At 42.7% G+C, this 26,229-nt stretch overlaps 1 protein-coding gene across 2 annotated transcripts in view; it reads right to left on the reverse strand.

Moving 5' to 3' along the window:
* Nucleotides 1–26,229, reverse strand: part of MYO9A (myosin IXA) — a 480,816-nt gene that overhangs the window by 228,541 nt on the left and 226,046 nt on the right. For both annotated transcript variants that reach the window (XM_044979720.1, XM_044979719.1), the window contains exon 8: nt 24,884–25,010. In XM_044979720.1, coding sequence (XP_044835655.1) covers nt 24,884–25,010 — 127 coding nt within the window. The remainder of the gene's footprint in view (nt 1–24,883; nt 25,011–26,229) is intronic.

Here is a 26,229-nt window from a genome sequence, read left to right on the forward strand (position 1 = left end):
AGACCCTATACAGCTAGGCGCTGTACAAGCACAGAACAAAAAGATGGTTCCTGGCCCCAAATGCTTAGAGGAAGTCTAATTATTTTTCCCCTCTATATCCCACTACGAGATAGATCTGCCTATGAAAGATAGGCAAGTTCAATGATTTATTATTTCATCAGAAAATACAGTTTCAGCTGCTCAAAGATTTTTATGCTGAAGTAAAGGAATTAAAAGTAATGAGACTAGCTACTGTGATAAGAGTATGCTAATGACATCTACTGTACTGTGATTATGGCATGTTATTTTCATACCAGCTATAAATTTATGATTTACTGAACTGTTTGGCAGCTTGTTTAAGATTATTGCTTTGGTACAGTCAGACTTGATTAATCTGAATATTTTTATAAATGCCATTTTGACCCAGATTAAGCAAAACTGATTAATCCTTTGGAACCTGGGACTTCCTCAAAAGAAAAGTGCTTTAAATCTTTATCAGCAGTAAAGAACCCATGCACGAGTCAACACTGCACCAATTCTCAAGCCACTTATCAAATTCCTGGCTCCACAAACGACATACACCACTCTGACAACTGAAAAATATACTCTGTCACTTAATTTAAAAAACAATTAAATTAAGACATAACATGGGAGTTTAAATAGCGCATTAACTGAGGACAAGTTTCTGCTGTGAAGCTTGGATGTCCCTAATCTGTTAGGAGGAGCCACTAAGAATACGACACTTCTATCAGTTCTGGCCACAGTGGCAGGATTTCAAAGAGGTATGGCATTTGTGGATAAGCATGAGCACATGGTGCTGGATAGCCGCTGGAACACCATCTGAGCATCCTGCTGTATTAAATTCAGTCTCAAATGCAAAATAAGTGGGGTCCCAGGCACAGACTCCACATGAAGTATCCCAAAAGCCATGCAATCTGAAAGATTACCACTAATCCTCTGTGTATGAACACATAGCTTGTGAACACAAAGAATTCCTGAAAGCCTTGAAATAATGGGGCAATTCTGTATATGGTTTTTACTTTTATTTGGGGACATTTGGCTTCCACAGCTTTGTTCCTACTCCTAAAGAGGCCACTCCTTACAACTGGGGTGGGCAAACTATGGCCCATGGGCCGGATCCGGCCCATCAGGGCTTTGGATCCGGCCCACGGGATGGCCACCCCCGTGGTGCTGTGGGCCCCGCATCACTCCCAGCAACCTGCATATGGTGCCCGAGTAATGAAAAGTCAAATGCCAACACCAAGGAATTAATGTCATTGACCCCATCTGATCACTAGAGACAGACTACAGTTGTTATGGTCTTGTTTTGCAATTCTAAAAATAAAATTATTCTGGTTGCTCAGAAACTAATAAGCAGTTCCTCACAGTTTGTTTCTGTTCCCCAAAGCTAAGCAAAAAAGCAATCAATTTAGTTTAGAAAGTCAATATGATTGACAATTTTCTTTAGGTACTGGAGGAAGTCTGACTTTCTGAATCAACATTATGCATCTCTTCACGTCCAAGTTCCTGTGCAGTTCCAAGTTCCTGCCTCAGCAAATGCAGGGCAAATGTACAGGGTCATTTGCTGATTCAGCCAGCCAGCCAAAAACAAAATACATACACGTTTTCAGCCGTTCACAACTGCAGAACAGTCAATTAACCTCCAGGAATTGTAAGCAAACAGAAAGGCTTGGAACAAAAGGAGGTTTCAGGCTGTCATTATCCCACATTAAATAGCAAACATGCGTCAGTAGGAACAATGCAGGTCTCAGTTACAATCAGCTGGTACCCTGTCTTTCTGATTACCAAGGCAACAGGCACTAGAATACTGGATGGCATTGCTAAAGACATTAAAATATGGAATTCCAGCTAGCTGCCCTTATAAAATATTGTGAACGTTTCCAAGTCCAAGACTACTCAATAAACCAAACAGTTTTAATCCCTGTAAGATTGTGTTAGCTATAAGAATTCCCTTTCATTGTCCCATTTTTCTATTTCCCTCTATATTCTATATGGCTCTCTTTTCAGATTATCATAGAATTATAGAATCTCAGGGTTGGAAGGGACCTCAGGAGGTCATCTAGTCCAACCCCCTACTCAAAGCAGGACCAATTCCCAACTAAATCATCCCAGACAGGGCTTTGTCAAGCCTGACCTTAAAAACCTCTAAGGAAGGAGATTCCACCACCTCCCTAGGTAACCCATTCCAGTGCTTCACCACCTTCCTAGTGAAAAAGTTTTTCCTAATATCCAACCTAAACCTCCCCCTCTGCAACTTGAGACCATTACTCCTTGTTCTGTCATCTTCTACCACTGAGAACAGTCTAGATCCATCCTCTTTGGAACCCCCTTTCAGGTAGTTGAAAGCAGCTATCAAATCCCCCCTCATTCTTCTCTTCTGCAGGCTAAACAATCCCAGTTCCCTCAGCCTCTCCTCATAAATCATGTGCTCCAGCCCCCTAATCATTTTTGTTGCCCTCTGCTGGACTCTCTCCAATTTATCCACATCCTTCTTGTAGTGTGGGGCCCAAAACTGGACACAGTACTCCAGATGAGGCCTCACCAATGTTCAATAGAGGGGAATGATCACATCCCTCCATCTGCTGGCAATGCCCCTACTTATACAGCCCAAAATGCCGTTAGCCTTCTTGGCAACAAGGGCACATTGTTGACTCATATCCAGCTTCTCGTCCACTGTAACCTGTAGGTCCTCTTCTGCAGAACTGCTTCCTAGACATTCGGTCCCTAGTCTGTAACAGTGAATGGGATCTTCTGTCCTAAGTGCAGGACTCTGCACTTGTCCTTGTTGAACCTCATCAAGTTTCTTTTGCCCCAGTCCTCTAATTTGTCTAGATCCCTCTGTATCCTATCCCTACCCTCCAGCATATCTACCACTCCTCCCAGTTTAGTGTCATCTGCAAACTTGCTGAGAGTGCAGTCCACACCATCCTGCTGTTTTTAAAACCACATCAGTAGAGGTGCTAGTTGATTTCAAATCTGTGTCCCCTCCAGGACAGCCAGAGTCACTGAGCTGCTCTTTTTATGCAAGAAATATACTTAGTGAGGGGTAAGAAATTCAGCCCTGAAGTAAGCAGGTGCAATTCCCATTGTTCACCAGCCCCTTGCCCCACAAATACTACAGAGCAGAGTTTGCCCCAAAGATATCAGAGATAATAAATCTAACACTAGACTATGACAGGAAATACATACACAGGATCAGGTCCAAGAGGTGAATATAGCTGGACCGCTTGGTAATCGTGACCATAATATAGTTAAACTTAACATCCCTGTGGCAGGGAAAACACCACAGTGGCCCAACACTGTAGCATTTAATTTCAGAAAGGGGAACTACACAAAAATGTTAAACAGAAATTAAAAGGTACGGCACCAAAAGTAAAATCCCTGCAAGCTGCATGGAAACTTTTTAAAGGCACCATAATAGAGGCTCAACTTAAATGTATATCCCACATCAAAAAACATAGTAAGAGACCCAAAAAAGTGCCACCATGGCTAAACAACAAAATAAAAGAAGCAATGAGAGGCAAAAAGGCATCCTTTAAAAAGTGGAAGTTAAATCCTAGTGAGGGAAATAGAAAGAAGCATAAACTCTGGCAAATGATGTGTAAAAATATAATTAGGAAGGCCAAAAAAGAATTTGAAGAACAGCTAGCCAAAGACTCAAAAAGTAATAGCAAAAAAAATTTAAAGTACATTGGAGGCAGGAAGCCTGCTAAACAACTAGTGGGGCCACTGGACTATCAAGATGCTAAAGGAGCACTCAAGGATGAGAAGGCCATTGCGGAGAAACTAAATGAATTCTTTGCATTGGTTGTCCCAGCTGAGGATGTGAGGGAGATTCCCAAACCTGAGCCATTCTTTTTAGGTGACAAATCTGAGGAACAGTCCCAGATTGAGATGTCATTAGAGGAGGTTTTGGAACAAATTGATAAACTAAGCAGTAGTAAGTCACCAGACGGTATTCACCCAAGAGTTCTGAAGGAACTCAAATGTGAAAATGCAGGACTACTAACTATAGTCTGTAACCTACCGTTTAAATCAGCTTCTGTACAAAATGACTAGAGGACAGCTAATGTGACACTAATTTTTAAAAAGGGCTCCAGAGGTGACCCCCTCCCCACCCCGGCAATTACAGGCCAGTAAGCCTGGCTTCAGTACCAGGCAAACTGGTTGAAACTATAGTAAAGAATAAAAATTGTCAGACACATAGATGAAAATAATTTGTTGGGGAAGAGTCAACATGGTTTTTGTAAAGGGAAATCATGCTTCACCAATCTACTAGAATTCTTTGAGGGGGTCAACAAGCACATGGATCCAGCGAGTATAGTGTATTTAGATTTTCAGAAAGACTTTAACAAGGTCCCTCACCAAAGGCTCGTAAGCAGTCATGGGATAAGAGAGAAGGTCCTCTCATGGATTTGTAACTGGTTAAAAGATAGGAAACAAAGGGCAGGAATAAATGGTCAGTTTTCAGAATGGAGAGAGGTAAATAGTGGTGTCCCCCAGGAATCTGTACTGGGCCCAGTCCTATTTAACATCTTCATACGTGATCTGGAAAAAGGGGTAAACAGTGAGGTGGCAAAATTTGCAGATGATAAAAACTACTCGATTTAATTAAGTCCCAGGCAGACTGTGAAGAGCTACAAAAGGATCTCTCAAAACTGGGTGACTGGGCAACAAATTGGCAGATGAAATTCAACATTGATAAATGCAAGGTAATGCACATTGGAAAACATAATCCCAACTATATGTATAAAATGATGGGGTCTAAATTGGCTGTTACTACTCAAGAAAGAGATCTTGGAGTCATTGTGGATAGTTCTCTGAAAACATCCACTCAATGTGCAGCGGCAGTCAAAAAAGCAAACAAAATGTTGGGAATCATTAAGAAACGGATAGATAATAAAGAAAGAAAATATCATATTGCTTCTATATAAATCCATGGTACACCCACATAGAATTATAGAATATCAGGGTTGGAAGGATCCTCAGGAGGTCATCTAGTCCAACCCTCTGCTCAAAGCAGGACCAATCCTCAACTAAATCATCCCAGCCAGGGCTCTATCAAGCCTGACTTTAAAAACCTCTAAGGAAGGAGATTCCACCACCTCCCTAGGTAACCCATTCCAGTGTTTCACCACCCTCCTAGTGAAAAAGTTTTTCCTAATATCCAACTTAAACCTCCCCCACTGCAACTTGAGACCATTACTCCTTGTTCTGTCATCTGGTACCACTGAGAACAGTCTAGATCACGGGTGAGCAAACTTTTTGGCCTGAGGGCCACATCGGGGTTGCACAACTGTATGGAGGGCCAGGTAGGGAAGGCTGTGCCTCCCCAAACACCCTGGCCCCGCCCCCTATCTGCCCCCTCCCACTTCCTTCCCCCTGACTGCCCCCCTTAGAACTCCGACCCATCCAACTCCCCCCTCCCCGCTCCTTGTCCCCTAATCACCTCCTCCCACATAAGGTGGTGTCACATAAATAATACTGCATTGATTATAAAGGTCATTGAGACTTCCACCCCAAATGAGCAACATGAATGCTGAGGACCTTGCAAGTATCACCCATGCTTTTGTCTCTTTAAGATGAGACTACTGCAACATGCTCTTGAATACTGTGTACAGATGTGATCACCCCATCTCAAAAAAAGATATATTGGAATTGGAAAAGGGCAACAAAAATTATTAGGGATATGGAATGGCTGCCATATAAGGAGAGATTAATAAGCCTGGGACTTTTCAGGTTGGAAAAGAGACGACTAAGGGGGGGTCTGATAGAGGCCTATAAAATCATGACTGGTGTGGAGAAAGTAAATGAGGAAGTGTTATTTACTCCTCCTTATAACACAAAAACTAGGGGCCACCAAATGAAATTAATAGGCAGCAGGATTAAAACAAACAAAAGGAAGTATTTTTTCACACAGTCAACCTGTGGAACTCCTTGCCAGAGAATTTTGTGAAGACCAAGACTAACAGGATTCCAAAAAGAGCTAGACAAATTCATGGAGGATAGGTCCATCAATGGCTATTAGGCACAATGGTCAGGGATGGTGTCTCTGTTTGCCAGAAGCTGGGGATGGGCGACAGGGGATGGATGACTTGATGATTACCTGATCTATTCATTCCCTCTGGGGCATCTGGCATCGGCCACTGTCATAAGATAGGATACTGGGCTAGATGGACCTATGGTCTGACTCAGTATGGTCGTTCTTATGTTCTTACATAGTCAATATGCTGGCTTTGATTTTTATTTTATTTTATTTTTGGTTGTAGACATAATACCTTCTGGTAGCAATAGTTAGTGTGTGGTGTCTGCTAAAGATGACCTCCAAATAAGCTGAGGGCACCTGGCATATGTGTTTATTTAAGATTTACAGAGCACATATCCTATCCTCCAGCTGGCATTCAATAAATTTAAATACAGATGAAATAACAAGTAGATAAACTGCTCAGACCCTCAGAACTCCCAGGTTTCAAAAGCACAGGGAAAGAGGAGGGCTCCGTAGCACATTCAGAATGTAAGCTGTCTCAAAACAGAGCAAGAGTGTGTATACCAAAGTTGAGGATCCTCCACAGAGAATGCCCAGCCAGGATCTCCCTCCTGTTTAAACTTGGGGCAGAGGCAGGCCTTCAGCATCAGTGCTACCCCAATCACAAGTTTAGCAGGGTCCAGTAGGAAGAGAGAGAGGGTGAGATTCTCTGCTGCATCTTTAAGATGACAAGAACAGAACTCAACAGCCCATAGGGATGGAGGCTTGTGTTGCTGGCAAACCAGGTGTCAGTTCTTGCCAAGGCTTTAGGCTTCAGCCAAGGACTGAAATTCATTCCTGGAAACTAGTCTGTTTCACCTTTGTGCTAGTATGGTTAAGATAGGTATTGAACTTATAACGGTATGTTTCGACTTCATGAAATGCTTGTATGTTGCTGCATGCATTAATCTCACTGATAATATCACCATATGCTATAAGGTAATATTTAAGCTTTTGCTTTATAACTGTAAAAAATGTCTGCTTTGCAACTGTGATCCCAGTCAGGAGGGATCGTCTCCTATCCATCAAGAAGGCCTGTCAAAACAAAATGGGCCATTGTGGGACATCACAATACAAAGACTTTGTTAGCTACCCCTTCACACCCATGAAGAGACTATGTACAAAAGGGCCCATCCCATTGTCTTGAATTCTGGTAGAAGGAAATAAAAATAGCTACCAAGAAAAATTTTACTCTCTTTTGATGTTTGGACTCTCACAGGGTCAGAGCTACAAAACAGAAGCAGAGATCCCCATGGTCAACCTGGGTTAGCCCTAAAAGACACTCAGAGCTGACAGATTACTACAACTCTGTCACCTTTTAGAAACCATAGACTGTAACTCATCTGTATATATATATATTTTGCTGCTTTAACACTATAATAACTCATTTCTTTTCTTAATCAAAAAAATCCTTAGTTAGCTTATCGTAAGACTGGCCGCAAGTGTTGTCTTTAGTGTGATATCTGAGGTACAAATTGACCTGGGATAAGTGACTCGTCTCTTGGAACTGGGAGCAACCTGAATATTTTGTGATCCTTGGTGTATAGCAACCAATCATCATAAAATCCAGCTTGCCTGGGTGGCAAGATAGACTGGAATGTCTAAGGGGACTGTCTGTGACTATGATAATACTGTTACAGTGCTTTAGGAGCTCACTCTTCTTACTGGGTTGGTGAAATCCAATTATAGTACATACAACCCTGCTTCTTGACAATCTGCACTGAGGTTGGCACACACGGTCTTGAGCCACTCCAGACAATGTGACAGGGCTAATGTGGCTCTAAACTGCCTTTTCACTTTCCTGATCTTTATCCTTGCAGCCTAAGTTACAGCAGTCTCTGAGAGATGTCTTTTGGGCCACACCATTGTCCAGAACCATTCCCGTGCTATGTCCTGCAGCCCCACCCCTGAAACCCTACTCCAGAGTTTAGGAGGGGGTCCTCCTCCAGCCAAAACTGAGGTGTAAAATGGCTGGAGCAGATGTGAGAATCTCACACACAGCCTCTCAAATAGGCAGCTCCCTAACCACTCAGGGCTCTATATCAAAGCCAATATCTCAAATTCAAAGAAGAGGAAAATATTATCTATACTATGGTAGAAACCATAGGCCCCAATCAGGAATAGGGCCCCATTGTGTCGGGTGCTGTACAAACACAGGAAAAAGATAAACCCTGCCATGAAGCATTTACACCAACAGACCAAAAACAGGAGATGTGGATATGACATACAAATAAGCAATGTGGTATAGGATTGGCTCAGCATTATTTATTTTGTTAAGTATCATGTTAAGTATCCTCATACCTTCTATGGGTCATCTCGATTATCACTTCAAAAGTTTTTTTTCTCCTGCTGATGATAGCTCATTTCAATTGATTGGCCTCTTACAGTCGGTATGGCAACTTCCACCTTTTCATGTTCTCTGTATGTATAGTATCAGAGGGGTAGCCGTGTTAGTCTGGTTCTGTAGAAGCAGCAAAGAATCCTGTGGCACCTTATAGACTAACAGACGTTTTGCAGCATGAGCTTTCGTGGGTGAATACCCACTTCTTCGGATGCAAGAAGAAGTGGGTATTCACCCACGAAAGCTCATGCTGCAAAACGTCTGTTAGTCTATAAGGTGCCACAGGATTCTTTGCTGCTTCTGTATGTATAAATATCTTCTTGCTGTATGTTCCAGTCTATGCATCCGATGAAGCGGGCTGTAGCCCACGAAATCTTATGCTCAAATAAATTTGTTAGTCTCTAAGGTGCCACAAGTACTCCTGTTCTTTTTGCGAATACAGACTAACACGGATGCTACTCTGAAACCGGGCATTTTATTTTATTTTGCTTGGTGACCTATTTTGGTCTGTCTGTTACCACTTGGAACCACTTAAATCCTACTTTCTGTATTTAATAAAATCACATTTTACTTATTAACCCAGAGTATGTATTAATACCTGGGGGAGCAAACAACTGTGCATCTCTCTCCATCAGTATTATAGAGGGCGAACAATTTATGCGTTTACCCTGCATAAGCTTTATACAGGGTACAACGGATTTATTTGGGTTTAGACCCCATTGGGAGTTGGGCATCTGAGTGCTAAAGACAAGCACACTTCTGTGAGCTGCTTTCAGGTAAACCTGCAGCTTTGGGGCAAGTAATTCAGACCCCGGGTCTTTGTTCGGGCAGACGGGAGTGTCTGGCTCAGCAAGACAGGGTGCTGGAGTCCTGAGCTGGCAGGGAAAACAGGAGCAGAGGTAGTCTTGGCACATCGGCTGGCAGCTCCCAGGGGGATTTCTGTGATCCAAACTGTCACAAAGGTAAACACAAGAAGCTTGTATTTAATGCAGAGTTAAAGAGAGCCAGAGAAGAGACTCAAAGATGGGGTTTGATGTGGTCAGAGCGGTGGGCAAACTTGATGTTTTTAGCAGCAAAATTCTGAATACACTTGAGCAAAGTTACAGTAATCAAGAACAGAAAATAGTCAACATGTGAAAAGATGAGGGCTTGGATGAGTTTTAGTTGCATGGCCAGAGAAAAGGCCAATTTTAGAGATGTGTATGAAAAAAAGGTGAGCTTTAATACGGCCTATATATGTAATTCAGCTAATACTGCTGAGTCACAGAAGATACTCACCTAATAGGCAGCCCATACAGATCAATGAGCACTAGTATAATATGCTTTCTATGGTACCTCTGCTTAATAAGAGGCCCCAGACATATTGTATATCTGCCTCAGTTTTTGAATGATCTGAAGATGTAGCCCAATATAGCTCCATTATAACAGCAGCATAATTTTGAGACAGCAAAGGTAAAGGACACTATAGCAAGGCCTGCTCCGAAAATGGTGTACTAATATACAGAAAAAGCATTTTGGGCCACAGCTGTGTTATCAAGACCCAGGAGCAGACCTAGATCTAATAAAGACCTCTGAATTATGCATCTGTGTACCAAATGACAGATACACTCCCTCAATAAGGAGCAGATTCTTCCAGTTGCTTCCGCAGCCTACCAATACTACCTCAGTAACTGAACTTCAGCCAGTTAGCTCTTTTCTGTAGGACCCTTTCTTATTTGTTTGTAAAGTACCTAGCACTCTGGATGGTATATAAATAATGAAGCAAATATTAAAGTAATAATGTGAGAGAAATTTAGACTGAAAAGAGAATTAAGGCGTATACTCTTACAATTATCTATAATCTCTTTCCGGGATGATACATGCACTTGTCTGTGGGAATAGTGACCCCATTCCTTACAAAATATGAAAAACCATTAAATGAGAAATGCAACGTCTAGCAGACTAACCATTCCCAACAGGGAACTTAGTTGAGGCCCAGGCTCTGAGTAATGTACTGAAGGACTTTTCCTCTTCTGCCACATCACTCTACATTTAACTCAAGGCTTGTCCATACAAATAACTTTCCTCAAAAGGATAGAGCTATAATCTTTACCGCTGAAATCTGTCACAAATGCATAGAGACAAGGCTCATTTTGGAACTCCAGTTTAGTCCAGAGTCCTAGCTATGAGTGTGAGAATGTTGTTTGAGTTGCAGAACAGATAAAACTACACCTCTACCCTGACATAACATGGTCGTGGGGAGCCAAAAATCCCTACCACGTTATAGGTGAAACACCGTTATATTGGGGTAGCGGTGGCTGGGCTGCAGCGGTGATTTAAAGAGCCTGGGACTCCGGCCGTGGGGAGCCCCAGGCCCTTTAAATCGCTGGCGGAGCCCCGCTGCCGCAGCCCCAGGGTAGTGGCGGCAGGGCTCCAGTGGTGATTTAAAGGGCCCAGTGCTCCCCACAGCAGCCGGTGACCCAGATCTTTTAAAGTGCTGCCCGAGCCCCACCGCCGCAGCCCCGGGGTAGCGGCGGCAGGGCTCCAGAGGTGATTTAAAGGGCCTGGAGCTCCGCAGCAGCCACAGTCCCAGACCCTTTAAAGCGCTGCCCAAGCCCCACTGCCACAGCCTCGAGGTAGTGGCAGCAGGGCTCCAGCCGTGATTTAAAGGGCCCGGGGCTCCCCGCAGCAGCCGGAGCCCTGGATCCTTTAAAGTGCTGCTGGAGCCCCGCTGCTACCGCGCTATATGCGAACCTGTGTTATATCGGGTCGCGTTATAGCAGGATAGAGGTGTAGTAACAAGGTTATGGACAGTCATCGAGACATATTAATGACTGGGTAACATGGGAGCTTGCCTCAGAAGCAAAGTGCATTTCTTTCAACCAATCATTGGTAGCAAATAAATAGTATTTGCTATACACAGAATTGGGAGGAAGAAAAAGACCACACAGAAAAACACCTTTCCTAAGCATTCCCAAACAGTTTGAGAAGGATCCCCGCTCTCTCAAGAAGAAAAGATTCCAGGAACATTTCTGCTATTTACCTTGCACAAAAAAGCCTGCAGTGGTCAGCTGAAAGAAATTCTTTGACAAAAGTGGCAAAGTGAAAACTACTGCAACTGTTGAGCAATGATGCAGAATGAAAACTGGTAATGAAAGTGGTTTAGAAAAAGAGGAAGGGGGACTCAAAGGTTTCAGAAGAGTAGATCCCTATTTGTTGCTGCTTTCTGAATGCAAGTGGATGAGGTAGATTAACCAGCCTATCAAGACTGATGGAGCTATGGGGACAGAAAAATAACCTGTTTCTTTAGTTTATGTATAACATGTCACACTTATACATTGTGCTTGTTATTTCCTTGTCTGTTTCCTGATGTTAAATCAAGGAAGTCATGAGCTGTTTAAAAAAATGGCAAAGCTTGCAAGGTTCCATGTCTTGTTTATACGGACACAATTCCCAAGGAAAATGAAGTAATTGTTTCATAAAATTGATGTAGATTTCAGGTCTTGCTGCCTGCCAGATGTAAGTTAAACTAACACTGAAGTGGTTGGGCGACTGGATCTCTAAAAAACAGTGGATTGTGACAGGCAACTCCTCCTTTGCTAAAAATGTCAACAAAGCTAAATGAGGGAGGTGGCAATGTACAGCCAGCCAGAGGGCTAGTCAGACTCCCAAGACAGCCTAAGATTGCTTCTCATGTAATGCAGAGCTGTTATGATCTAGCAACTGAAGAAAACTGAACTTGTATTAACTTGAGTGCTAGGCAATGTGGAGCTCTCTGCCTCACTTGTTTTAGCGCCCTTCATTTTTGAAAACAGAAGTACAACTTTTACCCTGATCTAACAATTGGATGGTATTAACTAACAGAGCAATGAGGTCAATGCATGTCCCCCCTCTCCTCCCCAGTGAAATCAAATCATTCTTCGGGCCACACTTTATTCTCTAACAGAATAAAGAATAAAGAAAGAATAAAGAATAAAGAATTTTCTAAGAATTTTGCAGTTGAATTTTCCTCTAGCTAATTAGCTTCCACTGTGGGGAAAACCCCCCCACAAAATTACTTTCAGTTAATTGATAAAGTAAGAGGTGGGGCAGGAGGGTGTTTCCAGCTTGTGGCATCTGATACCAAAAAACATTTCACAGGCAAGGAAATTTCCCTTTTGCATCCACTAAAATAGCCTAATGGAAACCAAGGGTATGTCTACACAGGGATAAAAAACCCACAGCTGGCCCAGGTCAGCCTCACAGGGCTCGGGTTCCATGACTGAAAAATTGCTGTGTAGTCATTCGGACGTGGGTTGGAGCCTTAGCTCTAGGACCCTGTGAGGGTGGAGGGTTCCTGAGCCCAAGCTCTGACCCAAGCCTGAATGCCTATACAGCAATTTTTAGCCTCGCAGCCGAAGACCCACGAGCCTGAATCAACTGAAGCAGGCCAGCCAGGGGTGCTTTTATCCCTGTGAAGACATACCCTAAGTAAGAGTGTCCATACTTGACTAATATTGAGAAGAGTTACTGTAGACCACTACACGTAGAAAATACCATATTTATGAAGCCTTTGCAGAGACGGCCAGATCAGGTGTTTACCGCAGCAAAATGGAATTAAATTACTTTCAAGATGCTTCTCAGCAGATTTTTCAGGTGAGGTCAATTCTTCCTTTTCCAAGCAGGCATCAATAATATAGGCAATATGCAATGGCTTTTAAGTCAGAGTAAAATGCTTTTTGTACATAATAAATTTCACAAATACATTTACTGTCAGTCAATAGGACACCTAGGCACTTAACCTCATACCATTCCTGTGTGTGAACTCACCATGACACAAACATGAATGCAGGCATCCTAAATATTTTTTCCCAAAATAAGATTTTAGCAGCTAACTTATGTAACCTCTCTTTCACATAAACTGTTTAGCTACAAACAAGGAAGGTACATCTCCTGGTTATCATGATTTGCAGACAGCATCCTTGGAACAAATCCAAGAACAGTATGGAACACAGCTTTATCATAATGGGAAACAGAAAAAGAGATCTGCAAGAGTACAAGGAGTTCATTTGTTTGCCCAACCCAGGCACCTACCTAGCTGGAATGAGAGTTCATCAGGCTTAGAGAAAATGGTGTAATTGGGACCCTTACAACCATTTCCATGAAGGACAGCACTGCCATTGCCATGGGGAGTTATTAAACTGCCTTGTGTGCCTTCAAGGCCTTTTTTTAAGGTGAGTCTCTACCTATGGGAAGAAGTCAAAGGAAGGGCTAGGTAAAAGACTAGCTATAAGAAACTTATTCTTGAGTAGCAGGCTAGAGATCCACCTGCCCAGATTTCAGTTGGAGAAGATGGGTCCATAAGATCCTTGGACCCCATTGATGCATATGTCCATCAATGAGGAGGGTCTGTATAGCAATGTGGACTGCCATAGTTGACAGCAGAAGGCAACGAAAGTCATGGTATTCCTACCCTCCTTTTTTATTTCTCTTTATTATCTTTCTCACATGCCTGTCCTGCAAGAGGAAGAATGGGGAAAGAGAGCTTTTCAGTGGAAAAATTCTTAGCATACATTTATCCATATACCTGGCTCTAAGCTGCTGGAAGGGAACACTCATCAGTTTAGAATGGTGGATTCAGTAAAGTATAATTTATTACACTGCTATTTTATAACTGAGTTGCTTTTATTTGCACAGGAAAAAATAGCTTCTGATTACCCAAGCCCAATATCACATAGGCTGTGTGTATATTACATGCCCTTTTTGCCACAGTGAAAAGAAAAGCTGCGGCCACAGTGCAGCATGTAGCTACACATGTCAGTGAAAGACTCTGGCAGTGGGAAGGCAGCTGGAAAAGGCTTCAGCAGCTCCCCACTGCCAGAGCCTTTCACTGTGATGAGGAAAGGCTCTGACGGGAAGAGGCAGCCTCCCCCACCCTATCTCCTCTGCTTCAGTTTTTCCCTGTGGCAGAGAAGAGCTCCAGAAGCAGGGAGCTGCCACTTAACATTTATGTAGCACTTTTTACCCAAAGAGCTAAAAGCCCCTTACAAAAGGTAGGAAAATATTATCTGCTTTTTACACTGGGAAAATAGTATCAGAAAAACAAACAGACTTGCTTCTCTGCTCCCAAAAGATTTATTTCAGCTATGAGTTCTGATTAAGCAGTCCCCATCATGCTCAAACACACTTAATGTATTCTAAATTACACATGCAAATAAGAAAAACTGCTCTATTATTCTAAGTCCTAAGTTTTGAGACCACCTTCCTTGGCACACATAAGACAGATAGAGACGGGGGGGAGGGGTAGAATCAGTGAGCTCACAATTGAGTATTTACAGTCTTTTCATCACAAACATTTTATTTTTAAAAAAGATCCTCTGGGTTTCCAGTGAAACCTGTCGTCACAGAAATTCTCCCTCCCTCTGTAATAGCTTCACTACTTTGACCAGATGTGGAATTCTGTAAATCCATCAGGCAACATTGTCCTCATCCTACAACACTGACTTTCAGTGAAGTTTAAACAAAGGCCAAAAAATATCTGCCAAGCCCCGCACATAATACATACACTATGTCTATTATTTTTTTAAAAAGTAATTGAAGTCTTGCTGTAAATGAAATGATCCACAGAGTCCAGGCAAAATCCTATGCAGCAGTTTACTTTTACAACAAATACTTAGCCTGAATGTTTTAACAAATCAAAAAAGTACCATATTTTGGAACGCATTGTCAATGCCTACAAATAATGAAGACCATCTCAGCACTTTATGACTCTTCATATTTCCTCACAGCTTTCAACACTAGCTTCCCTTTACAGCAACTGCCCCAGAGTTCTTTACAATTCAGTCCTGAACACAGCTCTAAGGAATAAACCTTCCCACAAAAATATCAGAACATTAGCACAAGCTTATGGATGAGAATTTAAATGTGAAAATAAAGACATTCAAAATTATTTCTCCAGCAACCTAAACTCAGTGACTTTGCACTTTTTTTTTTTTTAGTACTGCATAAACTGTTACATTTTTTCCATAACGTAGATTGCAAGAGCTATGGCTGTTGGGAAAACCATACTTTTGGATAACTTGAATTTAATGAATTCACATTATTTTTCTTTGGATTTGTTTCCAAATTAAATAGAAAGGAAGAAAAAAATGTTCTAAACAACAAAGTGTGTTGGTGCAACTGAGCTGCCACTGTACACTCAAACAACATCCCAGTGCAATCGTTCAAATCAGTTTCATGGGCACCTAGAATACAATATACCCTAGACAGTATTACATTTGTAGCCTGGGAAACAAAAGAGAGGGGGACATCTCAAAAGACACAAAGACAACAGGATGTCTCCCAATGATACCTCAAAATTTGGAGAAAAGTCTTAATCTCTCTTCACCTTCAAGATAGCATTGGAAGGAGTCTCTCCTACCTCCACCCCTACTTCCCCACTGGCCATTTCTCAAATTTCACCTTCTCATAGGGTACAAAGAGGGTTACATATTCAAATAAAGTAGGGGAAATTCAGTGGGAGGAATACTTGGCCATTGGGCAGATACTCTAGAGAAGTAAAATTAAGATAAACCACTCCATTGCAAATTCTTAAAAATTAATTAGAAGACTACTGAAAAACAACTTTTCTCCTATATTCTCATCTCTCAGAAATGACCTAACAGAAGTTAGAATCCCCTGAAAGTAGGAGTTTCTAATGGAGATGTTCCCATAACAATACCTGTAGCACTGCTATATGGCTACTACAGTATAATACATTTCTCCCTCAATCTTGTGGAAAGCTTTCCATACAGAACTATTCAGAAAATATTAATTTGGACATGACATTACATTTCTAGTTCCATCTCTTATGTTGGCTTCATCAAACAATACAATGTCTCTTCATTATATATTCTTTGCTATTTTTAATTTGGGGCACTGCAAACCTCTTTAGGGCCCCAAAGATACAGTCATTAAAGAAAGGCATATCCCATTCAACATGCAGGCAATCCAATTTTCCTCAAAAATTCTCTTAATGCATGTATATATAAAGACAATCTTCAAGGAGGCAAGCAAATCCACTGGAAAGCGCAGGACCTACCAAGGCAGAAAAGGAACTTTGTCACAACTGGTGGTAAAAGTGGGATTTGGTGCACAGCATGGCGGAAGAAGGAGGATGTTTAAAAAAAAAGGGAGAGGGTTTATTTATTTATTTCCCATCACCACAATGGATGACGTAGTGCAGGCACTGCATGAGACTTAGGTCTGGTCTACACTAGCCTGTTGTTTCGGAATTAGCCAAGTTATTTCGAGAAAAAAATGATTCCGTCCACATGATCAAACAGGTTTTTTCGATTTAAAGGGCTGTTTAATTCGATTTCTGTACTCCACTTCGGCAAGTGGATTAGCGTTTAAATTGAGATCGCAATCCTGGGTTAAAGGTATTGTGGACGCAAATCAATGTTATTGGTCTCCGGGAGCTATCCCAGCATGCTCCCTTGTTACCGCTCTGATCAACACTCTCAACTCCAATGCACTAGCCAGGTGGGCAGGAAAAGCCCCAGGAACTTTTGAATTTCATTTCCTGTTTGGTCACCAGCAGCACAGGTGACCATCAGCACAGTCCACCATCACAGGCGACCACACAGAATCCACCATCACAGGAGATCACGCAGTCCCGGATTCACAGATGAGCCCCAGCATGGTCCAAACGGGAGGTACTGGATCTCATTGCATGCTGAGGAGATGAGTCTGTTATGGCAGAACTACGTTCCAAAAAAAAAAAAAAAAAAAAGGAACGCAAATACCTACGCCAAAGTCTCCAGGACCGTGACGGAAAGAGGCTACTCCAGGGACACAGAGCAGTGTCGTACAAAAATCAAGGAGCTCAGGCAAGCGTACCAAAAAGCCAGGGAGGCAAATGGGCACTCTGGGTCACAGCCCCATACAGTCTGCTTTACCGTGAGTTCCATGCAATTATGGGGGGTGATGCCACCACTACCCCAACACTGTCCGTGGACACCTGCACGGAGCGAGGAGGAAGAGACATTGGAGGACAAAGAGGAGGAGGAGGAGGACAGTGCACAGGCGGCAAGTGGGGAATCCATTTCCCCCCCTAGCCAGGAACTAATCTTAATGCTGGATCCAATAGCCTCCCCTCACTCCCAAGGCGGGCTCCTGTTCCATGACCCTGGAGAAGGTACTTCTGTGAGTGAGAGCCTGATTGGAGCCACGTGGTGGGGGGCGGGGGAACCCAGCCGCGCTGGGTTGTTTGCATTTACAGTAAATGGCTCATTCCTGCTCTGAGCTTGATTGGAGCCATGCGGTGGAGAGTGGGGTGGGGGGGGGTGGTTGTTGTGTGCAGTGATCATCCCAGAGAGCCTGCAGGCCCTCTTTTTATATGGCAAACCCACCAGGCATTGCTTGCTATGGGAAAGGGGGCCCAGCAGTTTGAAAGCATTGAAATGAATGTAGAAGAAGCAGAACCCCATGTGCCCCTAGGGGCTGCCTGCAAGATGAATTCTGTTGCCCAGCCATGTGTGCCCTCTTTGTTCTCTGCAATGTATTTTTTAATACTACCCTCCCTTTTTCTCCTCCTGCAGGTGCAAATGTTTCAACGCGGCCCCTACCTACTCTGTCCCAGAGGCTGGTCCAGATTAGAAGGCGGAAAAAACGAACTCTGGAGGACATGTTTGCTGAGCTCATGCAGTCCTCTTCCACTGATAGGACCCAGCTGAATGCATGGAGGCAAACAATTGCAGAGTCCCATAAATCATTACAGGAACACGAAGAGAGGAGGGAGGTGCGCGATGAGAGGAGGCAGGACGCTATGGTCAAGCTCATGGGGGAGCAAACTGACATGCTCCGCTGTATGGTGGATCTAATGCGGGAAAGGCAACAAGACCACAGACTTCCACTGCAGCCCCTATATAATCAAACTCCCTCCTCGCCAAGTTCCATAGCCTCCTCACCCAGACGCCCAAGAACATGAGGGGGGATACATGAACTTTTGATTTGGTTTCTGGACTTGTCCTTCCCTCCTCCTCCACCCCCCTAACCCCACTCCAGTCTACATTATAATTGCTCTCAATGCGTTGTGCATCAAATAATAAAGAACAGTTTTTAACCAATTCTGACTTTATTTCCTTTCATATATATATAGGGTGCGGGTAACTTCAAGAGAAACAAACACAACTGTCACACCGTACTTTAGCCAGTCATGAAACTGGCTTTCAAAGCTTCTCTGATGTGCAGCACACCCTGCTGTGCTCTTCTAATCGCCCTGTTGTCTGGCTGTGCGAAATTGGCAGCCAGGCGAGTTGCCTCAACCTTCCACCCTGCCATAAAAAAGTCTCCCCCTTACTCTCACAGATATTGTGGAGCACACAACAAGCAGCAATTACAATTGGATACTGGTTGTGCTGAGATCTAACCAAGTCAGTAAACTGCACCAGCGCCCTTTCAAACATCCAAAAGCCCACTCCACCACCATTCTGCACTTGCTCAGCCTATAGTTGAACTGCTCCTTACTACTGTCCAGGGTGCCTGTGTACGGCTTCATGAGCCATGGCATTAAGGGGTAGGCTGGGTCCCCGAGGATAACTATAGGCATTTCAACATCCTCAACAGTAATTTTCTGGTCTGGGAAGTAAGTCCCTTCCCACAGCTGTTCAAACAGACCAGAGTTCCTGAAGATGTGAGCGTCATGCACTTTTCCCGGTCATCCCACGTTGATGTTGGTGAAACATCCCTTGTGATCCACCAGTGCTTGCAGCACCATGAAAAAGTACCCCTTGCAGTTTATGTACTGGCCGCCATGGTGTGCCGGGTCCAAGATGGGGATATGCGTTCCATCTATCACCCCGCCACAGTTAGGGAACTCCAGCGCATTAAAGCCATCCACAGTGGTCTGCACATTTTCCAAAGTCACTACCCTTGACAGCAGCTGCTCAATGACTGCGTTGGCTACTTGCAGCACAGCAGCCCCTACAGTAGATTTGCCCACTCCAAACTGATTCCCGACTGACCGGTAGCTGTCGGGCGTTGCAAGCTTCCACAGTGCCAAGGCCACTCACTTCTCAACGGTGAGGGCTGCTCTCGCTTCAGGGCAGGGGACACCAAGTCACAAAGTTCCATGAAAGTGGCCCTACACATACGAAAGTTTCGCAGCCACTGGGAATCATCCCAGACCTGCAACACTATGTGATCCCACCAGTCTGTGCTTGTTTCCCGGGCCCAGAATCGGCGTTCCACGGCATGAACCTGGCCCAATGCCACAATGATCTCCCAATCGCCACGTCGTGCATCTAGGAACGTCTGTGTCCATGTCTCATCAGTATAGTAATCACACTGTTGTTGCTTCCTCACCCGGTTTTGCAGGTACTGAACATACTGCTGGATAATGCGCAAGGTATTTGCAATGGTCAAAACTGCAGCAGAGATCTGAGCGGGCTCCATGTTTGCCATGCAATGGCTCCTGCATGGGTAATCCTTGAAAAAGGGCGCGAAATGAGCTGTTTGGTTCAAGATGGCCAATAAAAGGCGGTAAATGGTTGTCTTCTGTAGCTTCCACAGGAGCCCAGGACAGCTTCCGCCGCTTTCTCCAGATTGTCTGTGCGGCTCTGTTCACGATGGTCGAGAAACAGCAGCGAATTGTTGCCTTCTGTAGCTTCAACGGGAGCCCGGGACGGACAACATGGAAAAAGCGGCGAGAGCAGAGTTTGCAGCGGAAGCTGTGCGGCTCTGTTCACAGCGGCCGAGAAATGGCGGGAAATGGTTAGATGAAAGAGTAGACAGAAAGAGGAGAGGACATACGAAGTGGATTCAACATACCAGGAGACAGGCGGTGCACCATGCTGCACCGTCTGCTGGCAGCCTGCCGTCTGCTGTAGCTTTCACGGAGGGAGGAGTGAGTGATGGCACACACCCAGAAAAACCCACGAGAATGTTTTTGCCCCATCATGCACTGGGAGCTTAACCCACAATTCCAATGGGTGGCAGAGACTGCGGGAACTGTGGGATAGCTACCACAGTGCAACGCTCCACCATTCGATGCTAGCCTCGGTACTGTGGACGCACTCCGCCGAATACACGTGCTTTAGTGGGGACACAACATAGAATGTATGAACTCAATTCAGGAAATTCGAATAAAATAACTTGGAATTAATTTCGTACTGTAGACATACCCTTACCTTAGTTAAAGATGATATATTTAGGGACATTAACAGGTTGACAGCACCTCTTCACACCACGTGATTGTCAATTTTAGAATAACTATATAATTTTATGGTTACAATTCATATCATCTGCTTTTGCCAGGACAAAAAAACAGGAGTGTTTTCTCAAAGATAAACTATTCTTGGTACTGATTTATATATTAATAATAATATGAATGAAAGTACCAGTTATGTCAATTCTACCAATGAGAATGTTCTGTGAGGGTTTTTTGAGAGGCATGGGGAGGCAGGTATTACTTTCAACAGAATAAGATTAAACAGAGAGAGAATCTCCATAGTTGAGGTTGTAATCAGGCTTCCATTACTAGGCCAATTTCCTCCATTCTCTTAGATCAGGAAAAAGACTGATTCAAATTTTGTGCGATTACTCTGAGGCTGAAGGGAGAATCTCCTCCTTGCATTTAAAGCAATTTCATGAACTCATTCTACATTATAACCAGTTACAATTAGACTGCAAAGTTTTAAAATGTAAAAACCTGAAAAATCTTAATATGATATTTGAGTAAGTAAGGGCATATCAAGTGGAGTCCCACAAGTCCTGAGTCCAGTTCTGTTCAATATCTTCATAAATGATTGACAATGACAGAGAGTTCAGTTATCAAGTCTGCAGACAATACCAAGCTGGGAGAGGTTTCAAGTGCTTTGGAGGACAGGATTAAAATTCAAAATGATTTGGATAAACTGGAGAAATGGTCTGAAGTAAACAGGATAAAATTCAATCAGGACAAATAAAAAGTACTCCACTTAAGAAGAAATAATCAATTGCACAAATTTAAAATGGGAAATGACTGCCTAGGAAGAACTACTATGGAACGGGATCTGGGGATTATAATGGATCACAAATGAAATATGAGTCAGTGTAACACTGTTGCAAAAAAAGCTAACATCATTCTGGGATGTGTTAGTAGGAGCATTGTAAGCAAGACACAAGAAGCAGCAAAGAATCCTGTGGCACCTTATAGTCTAACAGCCTTTTGCAGCATGAGCTTTGTCGGATTCACCCACGAAAGCTCATGCTGCAAAACGTCTGTTAGTCTATAAGGTGCCACAGGATTCTTTGCTGCTTTTACAGATCTAGACTAACACGGCTACCCCTCTGATACAAGACACAAGAAGTAATTTTTCCATTCTACTCCATGCTGGTAAGGCCTCAACTGGAGTATTGTGTCCAGTTCTGGGTGCCACATTTCAGGAAAGATGTAGACAAATTGGAGAAAGTCCAGAGGAGAGCAACAAAAATTATTAAAGGTCTTGAAAACATAATCTCTGAAGAATGATTGAAAAAATTGGGTTTGTTTTGTCTGGAGAAGTGAAGACTGAGGGGGGACACGATAACAGTTTTCAAGTACATAAAAGGTTGTTTAAAAGGAGGAGAGAGAAAAATTGTTCTTTACCTCTGAGGATAGGACAAGGTTTAAATTGCAGCAAGGGAGGTTTAGGTTGGACATTAGGAAAAACTTCCTAATTGTCAGAATAGTTAACACAAATAGCCTAGGGAGGTTGTGGAATCTCCAGCAACAGAGGTGTTTACGAACACGCTAGGGAAACATCTGTCAGGAATGGTCTAGTTATTAGGTAGTCTTGGCTTGAATGCAAGAGATTGAACTAGATGACCTATTGAAGTCCTTTCCAGTCCTATACTTCATGTACTTCTGTCTAACATTTGCAGGGGGACATACAAATGGTGTAAGTCCTGCCTAATTTATACTTTTAATATACATTTTGTTTCCAATAAAAAAAAATCCTAGAAAAAATCCTTTGTAAACTTAGAGTTCAGTTTGCTATATTAAGTAACAAATGTTTTAAAAGGTAAAATCATTAACGTCACATTAAAATATTTAAAAATATGCCAGTGATACGGAAAGGTAACGTACATAACGATTCAAATCCTCTGAAAGTTCATAAATCTCTCAAGTAAATGTAAAATATCACATTACACATGAAAAGAACTATTTTAACTCCATCCCCTTTTACTAGCACACCATTTATTCATAACTACGTCTGAAGTTTATGAAATCATTATTGACCAACAAGATGTAGCACATTCTATACACGTCAACTTCATCTTCTCCTCCATGACAAATAAGCAACGTACTAGCATAGTCTGATAAATGGGATACTGTGAGGTTTAGAACTTACCTGTGTGGTATGGTTCAGGTAAAGCTGAATATGTGATCAGTATCTGGAAGATGGGGTCTGTGATTTACACTGGGAGTATAAATATGGGGGTTATGGTGAAATTTCCACTTCATCTACCAAGAGTGGTGAATTGGTCTTTTTGCCTTATTCTGGCAAGATAATCAGGTGTGTGTGGGGGGGGGTCGTCTTTGTGGACTTCAATATGGAAGAAATAATGCAATATTTTGTGGCTGCTTGAACTTCATGCTAAATTGGAATAGGGAGCACTGAGTCTTTTTTTTTTTTTTTTTTTAAGTCTTGACCCATATTTAATCTCTCATTTTTGGTTGAGATTATGCAAAAGTTTGGGCAAGACAACTCTTACAATATCTTGATGCCACAGGTTCCCTGACCCTTGTGAATATGGATTCTTACTTGGCTATGGTAGGTATATTTGCTATTCTTGTTCCATTTGATGATTATCTCCTCTCTGTGATGCATACAGATCAAGACGGAAATTTTGAAAGGCACAAAAGGGAGTTAAATGCCCAACTCCCACTGACTTTCAATGGGAGTTGAGCATGTAAGACCCCTTTGTGCCTTTGAAAATTTTCCCCTACATGTCCCAAGCTGATATTATTGTATCTACCAGATGCTTTTGATCACAAGATGGTGAATCACCTGTACATTCTATAAAAGCAGCAAAGAGTCCTGTGGCACCTTACAGACTAACAGACGTATTGGAGCATGAGCTTTCGTGGGTGAATACCCACTTCGTCGGATGCATGCTTCCGATGAAGTGGGTATTCACCCATGAAAGCTCATGCTCCAATACGTCTGTTAGTCTATAAGGTGCCACAGGACTCTCTGCTGTTTTACAGATCCAGACTAACATGGCTACCCTCTGATACTGCACATTCTAGTGGGGGTGGACAGGACTGCTAACTGAGGAAATTTCACTTGGAGAGAGGTCTCAGGTAGTGCTGGACAGCTGTCTGCTCTAATGGCTCTCATGTGGTGTGCTGCAGTTTGCTATTCTGTCACCACTTCTGGTCTACACATACATGATCCTGTTAGGCTAAATCAGTGCAGAGATATGGGTTGAAGTGCCTTCAGTATGCTGATGACATCTAACTTTCTATCTCATCCAATCCAGGAAGCACCACAGACTGTCTTTCTCAGTGTTTGGGTGAGACTCGAATAAGGATGGGAATCAGTTGACTGGGGTTCAATCAAGATAAGGTTAGGGTGATAATGGTAGTTTTTGGATCCAACCAGAGGGGGAAAAACAAAGATTATGAATTGATTAGAGTGAGTGTTTCCCATCTGTTAGTCAAGTGTGCAATTTGGGGGATTTGTTGAATTCCAGCTGCTTTTAGATAAGCAAATAGCAGAAATGACCAGGACAACTTCTTGCCGTCTGCATTTGGGCCAGGACACAGTGACTTTTGCTCTTGAATACATAAGGTAAGTAAAGAATGTGGTGGTCCATTTGTTAAATATTTCACTATGAGCAAATAACACCAATGCTTCATAATCTTCTCTGGCTGCCTGATGGCTTTTAGATGGGCTTAAAATGTTGGTTTTGACCTAAAAAATCATATACAGCTAGGGACCAGCCTATCTGACTCCCTCCTCATGTGATACTGTCACAGCTGCAATACACAAAGGGCAGTGTTTTCAGTGAGGGTACCTCAACTCTGGAATTTACTCACCCTTGGTCTCAAAGTGCCCAAATCTCTTGCCTGTCTGGACCCTCTGCAAAGCCCATCCATTTGGATGGGTACGTAGGTAAGGCTGAGATGGGTGGAATTGTCAGTGACGGAACTAAGAGTTGAGGATTTGAGATACATTCTGCTGCACAAAGGCTCTCTCTCTCCTGCTGCTGCTATGTGATCATTTTAATTTCATTGATATGGGTAGTACTTTTAATATCTTCTCAGAATATCTAAAGTCACAGGCAGTGATATAGACCAAACAGGAATACATAATATGCAGATGCCTCAATACTCAAAATAAGGATGGGAAGAAAAGGGAAACACACCAACAGCCAATTGCTACAGCCATTTAGTAAGTGAAAACTAGAATTGCCCGTATTAAGTTTTAGCTCAATATGACATTTTTCCCTACAATATATGAAATAAGTTGTCTTCTAAAAGAAAGATATACCAAAAAAGGAGAAGAGGAGATGAACTGTAGATAGTATAAAGAAAAATTAATGCTCACCTCCAGCAATTCTGAGACAATAGGTAGTACTTCAGGGTTACAAATATCTATAGAATCATCCCGGTATGTTTTCTTTTTGTAACAGATGTTACCCAAGTGTAGTATTGCAGATAAGAGAGAGAAAATTCTAAAGAAACAAAAAGAAACAAGAAATATTTTTGTTTTATTGTTTTTTTCATAATACCAAAAGAAAAAAAATCACTGTCAGAATCTTGGAGCAAACATCAATGTCAACAACCCTGGAATGACATTTGTTATTAGAATCCCACTACAATAAGAACCAAAAGAAAAACTGCCACAAATCATCTATCACCCCTTAAAATGCATTCTGATTAGAAAGCTGCCGGAAAACAGTGCAATGCTATGAATCCTATTTGCTGCAATACTTAATATGAATACTTTGCATTTATTAAGTATTATAATTCCCATTTTGCAAATGAGGGAAACTGAGGCACAGATAGGTTATGCCCTACATTTTCAAAACTGTCCACTGGAAAATTGAGACCCTCAAAATTAGCATCCAACTTGAGTCATCTAAGGCCCATTTTTCACTGAACACTCAAATGCTAACACTCTCAGTATTGGTGCATACTTCTGAGAAAGTTGCTTCACAGAGAAAATGAATCCAATTGTTTGGATCAAAACAATTTAAACACATTTTTACTCTTTTAAAAAATAAATATATATATAGGGACTTAGGCTATGTCTACACTGGCAATTGAACTACAAAACTTTTGTCTTTCAGAGGTTCAGAGGTGTTGGGGGGTGAAAAAAAAACACCTCAAACACAGCAACAAGAAGTGCCAGTGTGAACAGCGCGTTGTCGGCAGCAGCGTTCTCCTGCCAACAATGCAAATGCCACTCGGGGGTGGAAGTTTTTTGTCGGCAGGAGAGCCGACAAACAGCAGCTACACTGTACGACTTTTAGCAGCACGGCTGTAGCGACACAGCCGTGTCATAGAATATCAGGGTTGGAAGGGACTTCAGGAGGTCATCTAGTCCAACCCCTGCTCAAAGCAGGACCAACACCAAACTAAATCATCCCAGCCAGGGCTTTGTCAAGCCAGGCCTTAAAAACCTTCAAGGATGGAGATTCCACCACCTTCCTAGGTAACCCATTCCAGTGCTCCACCACCCTCCTAGTGAAATAATTTTTCCTAATATTCAAAGTAGACCTCCACCACTGCAACTTGAAACTACTGCTCCTTGTTCGGTCATCTGCCACCACTGAAAACAGCCAGGCTCCATCCTCTTTGGAACCCCGCATCAGGTCGCAGAATGCTGCTATCAAATCCCACCTCACTCTCCTCTTCTGCAGACTAAATAAGCCCAGTTCCCTCAGCCTC

This window comes from Mauremys mutica, chromosome 11 (genome assembly GCF_020497125.1).
Source record: "Mauremys mutica isolate MM-2020 ecotype Southern chromosome 11, ASM2049712v1, whole genome shotgun sequence".
Classification (NCBI taxonomy): Eukaryota; Metazoa; Chordata; order Testudines; family Geoemydidae; genus Mauremys; species Mauremys mutica.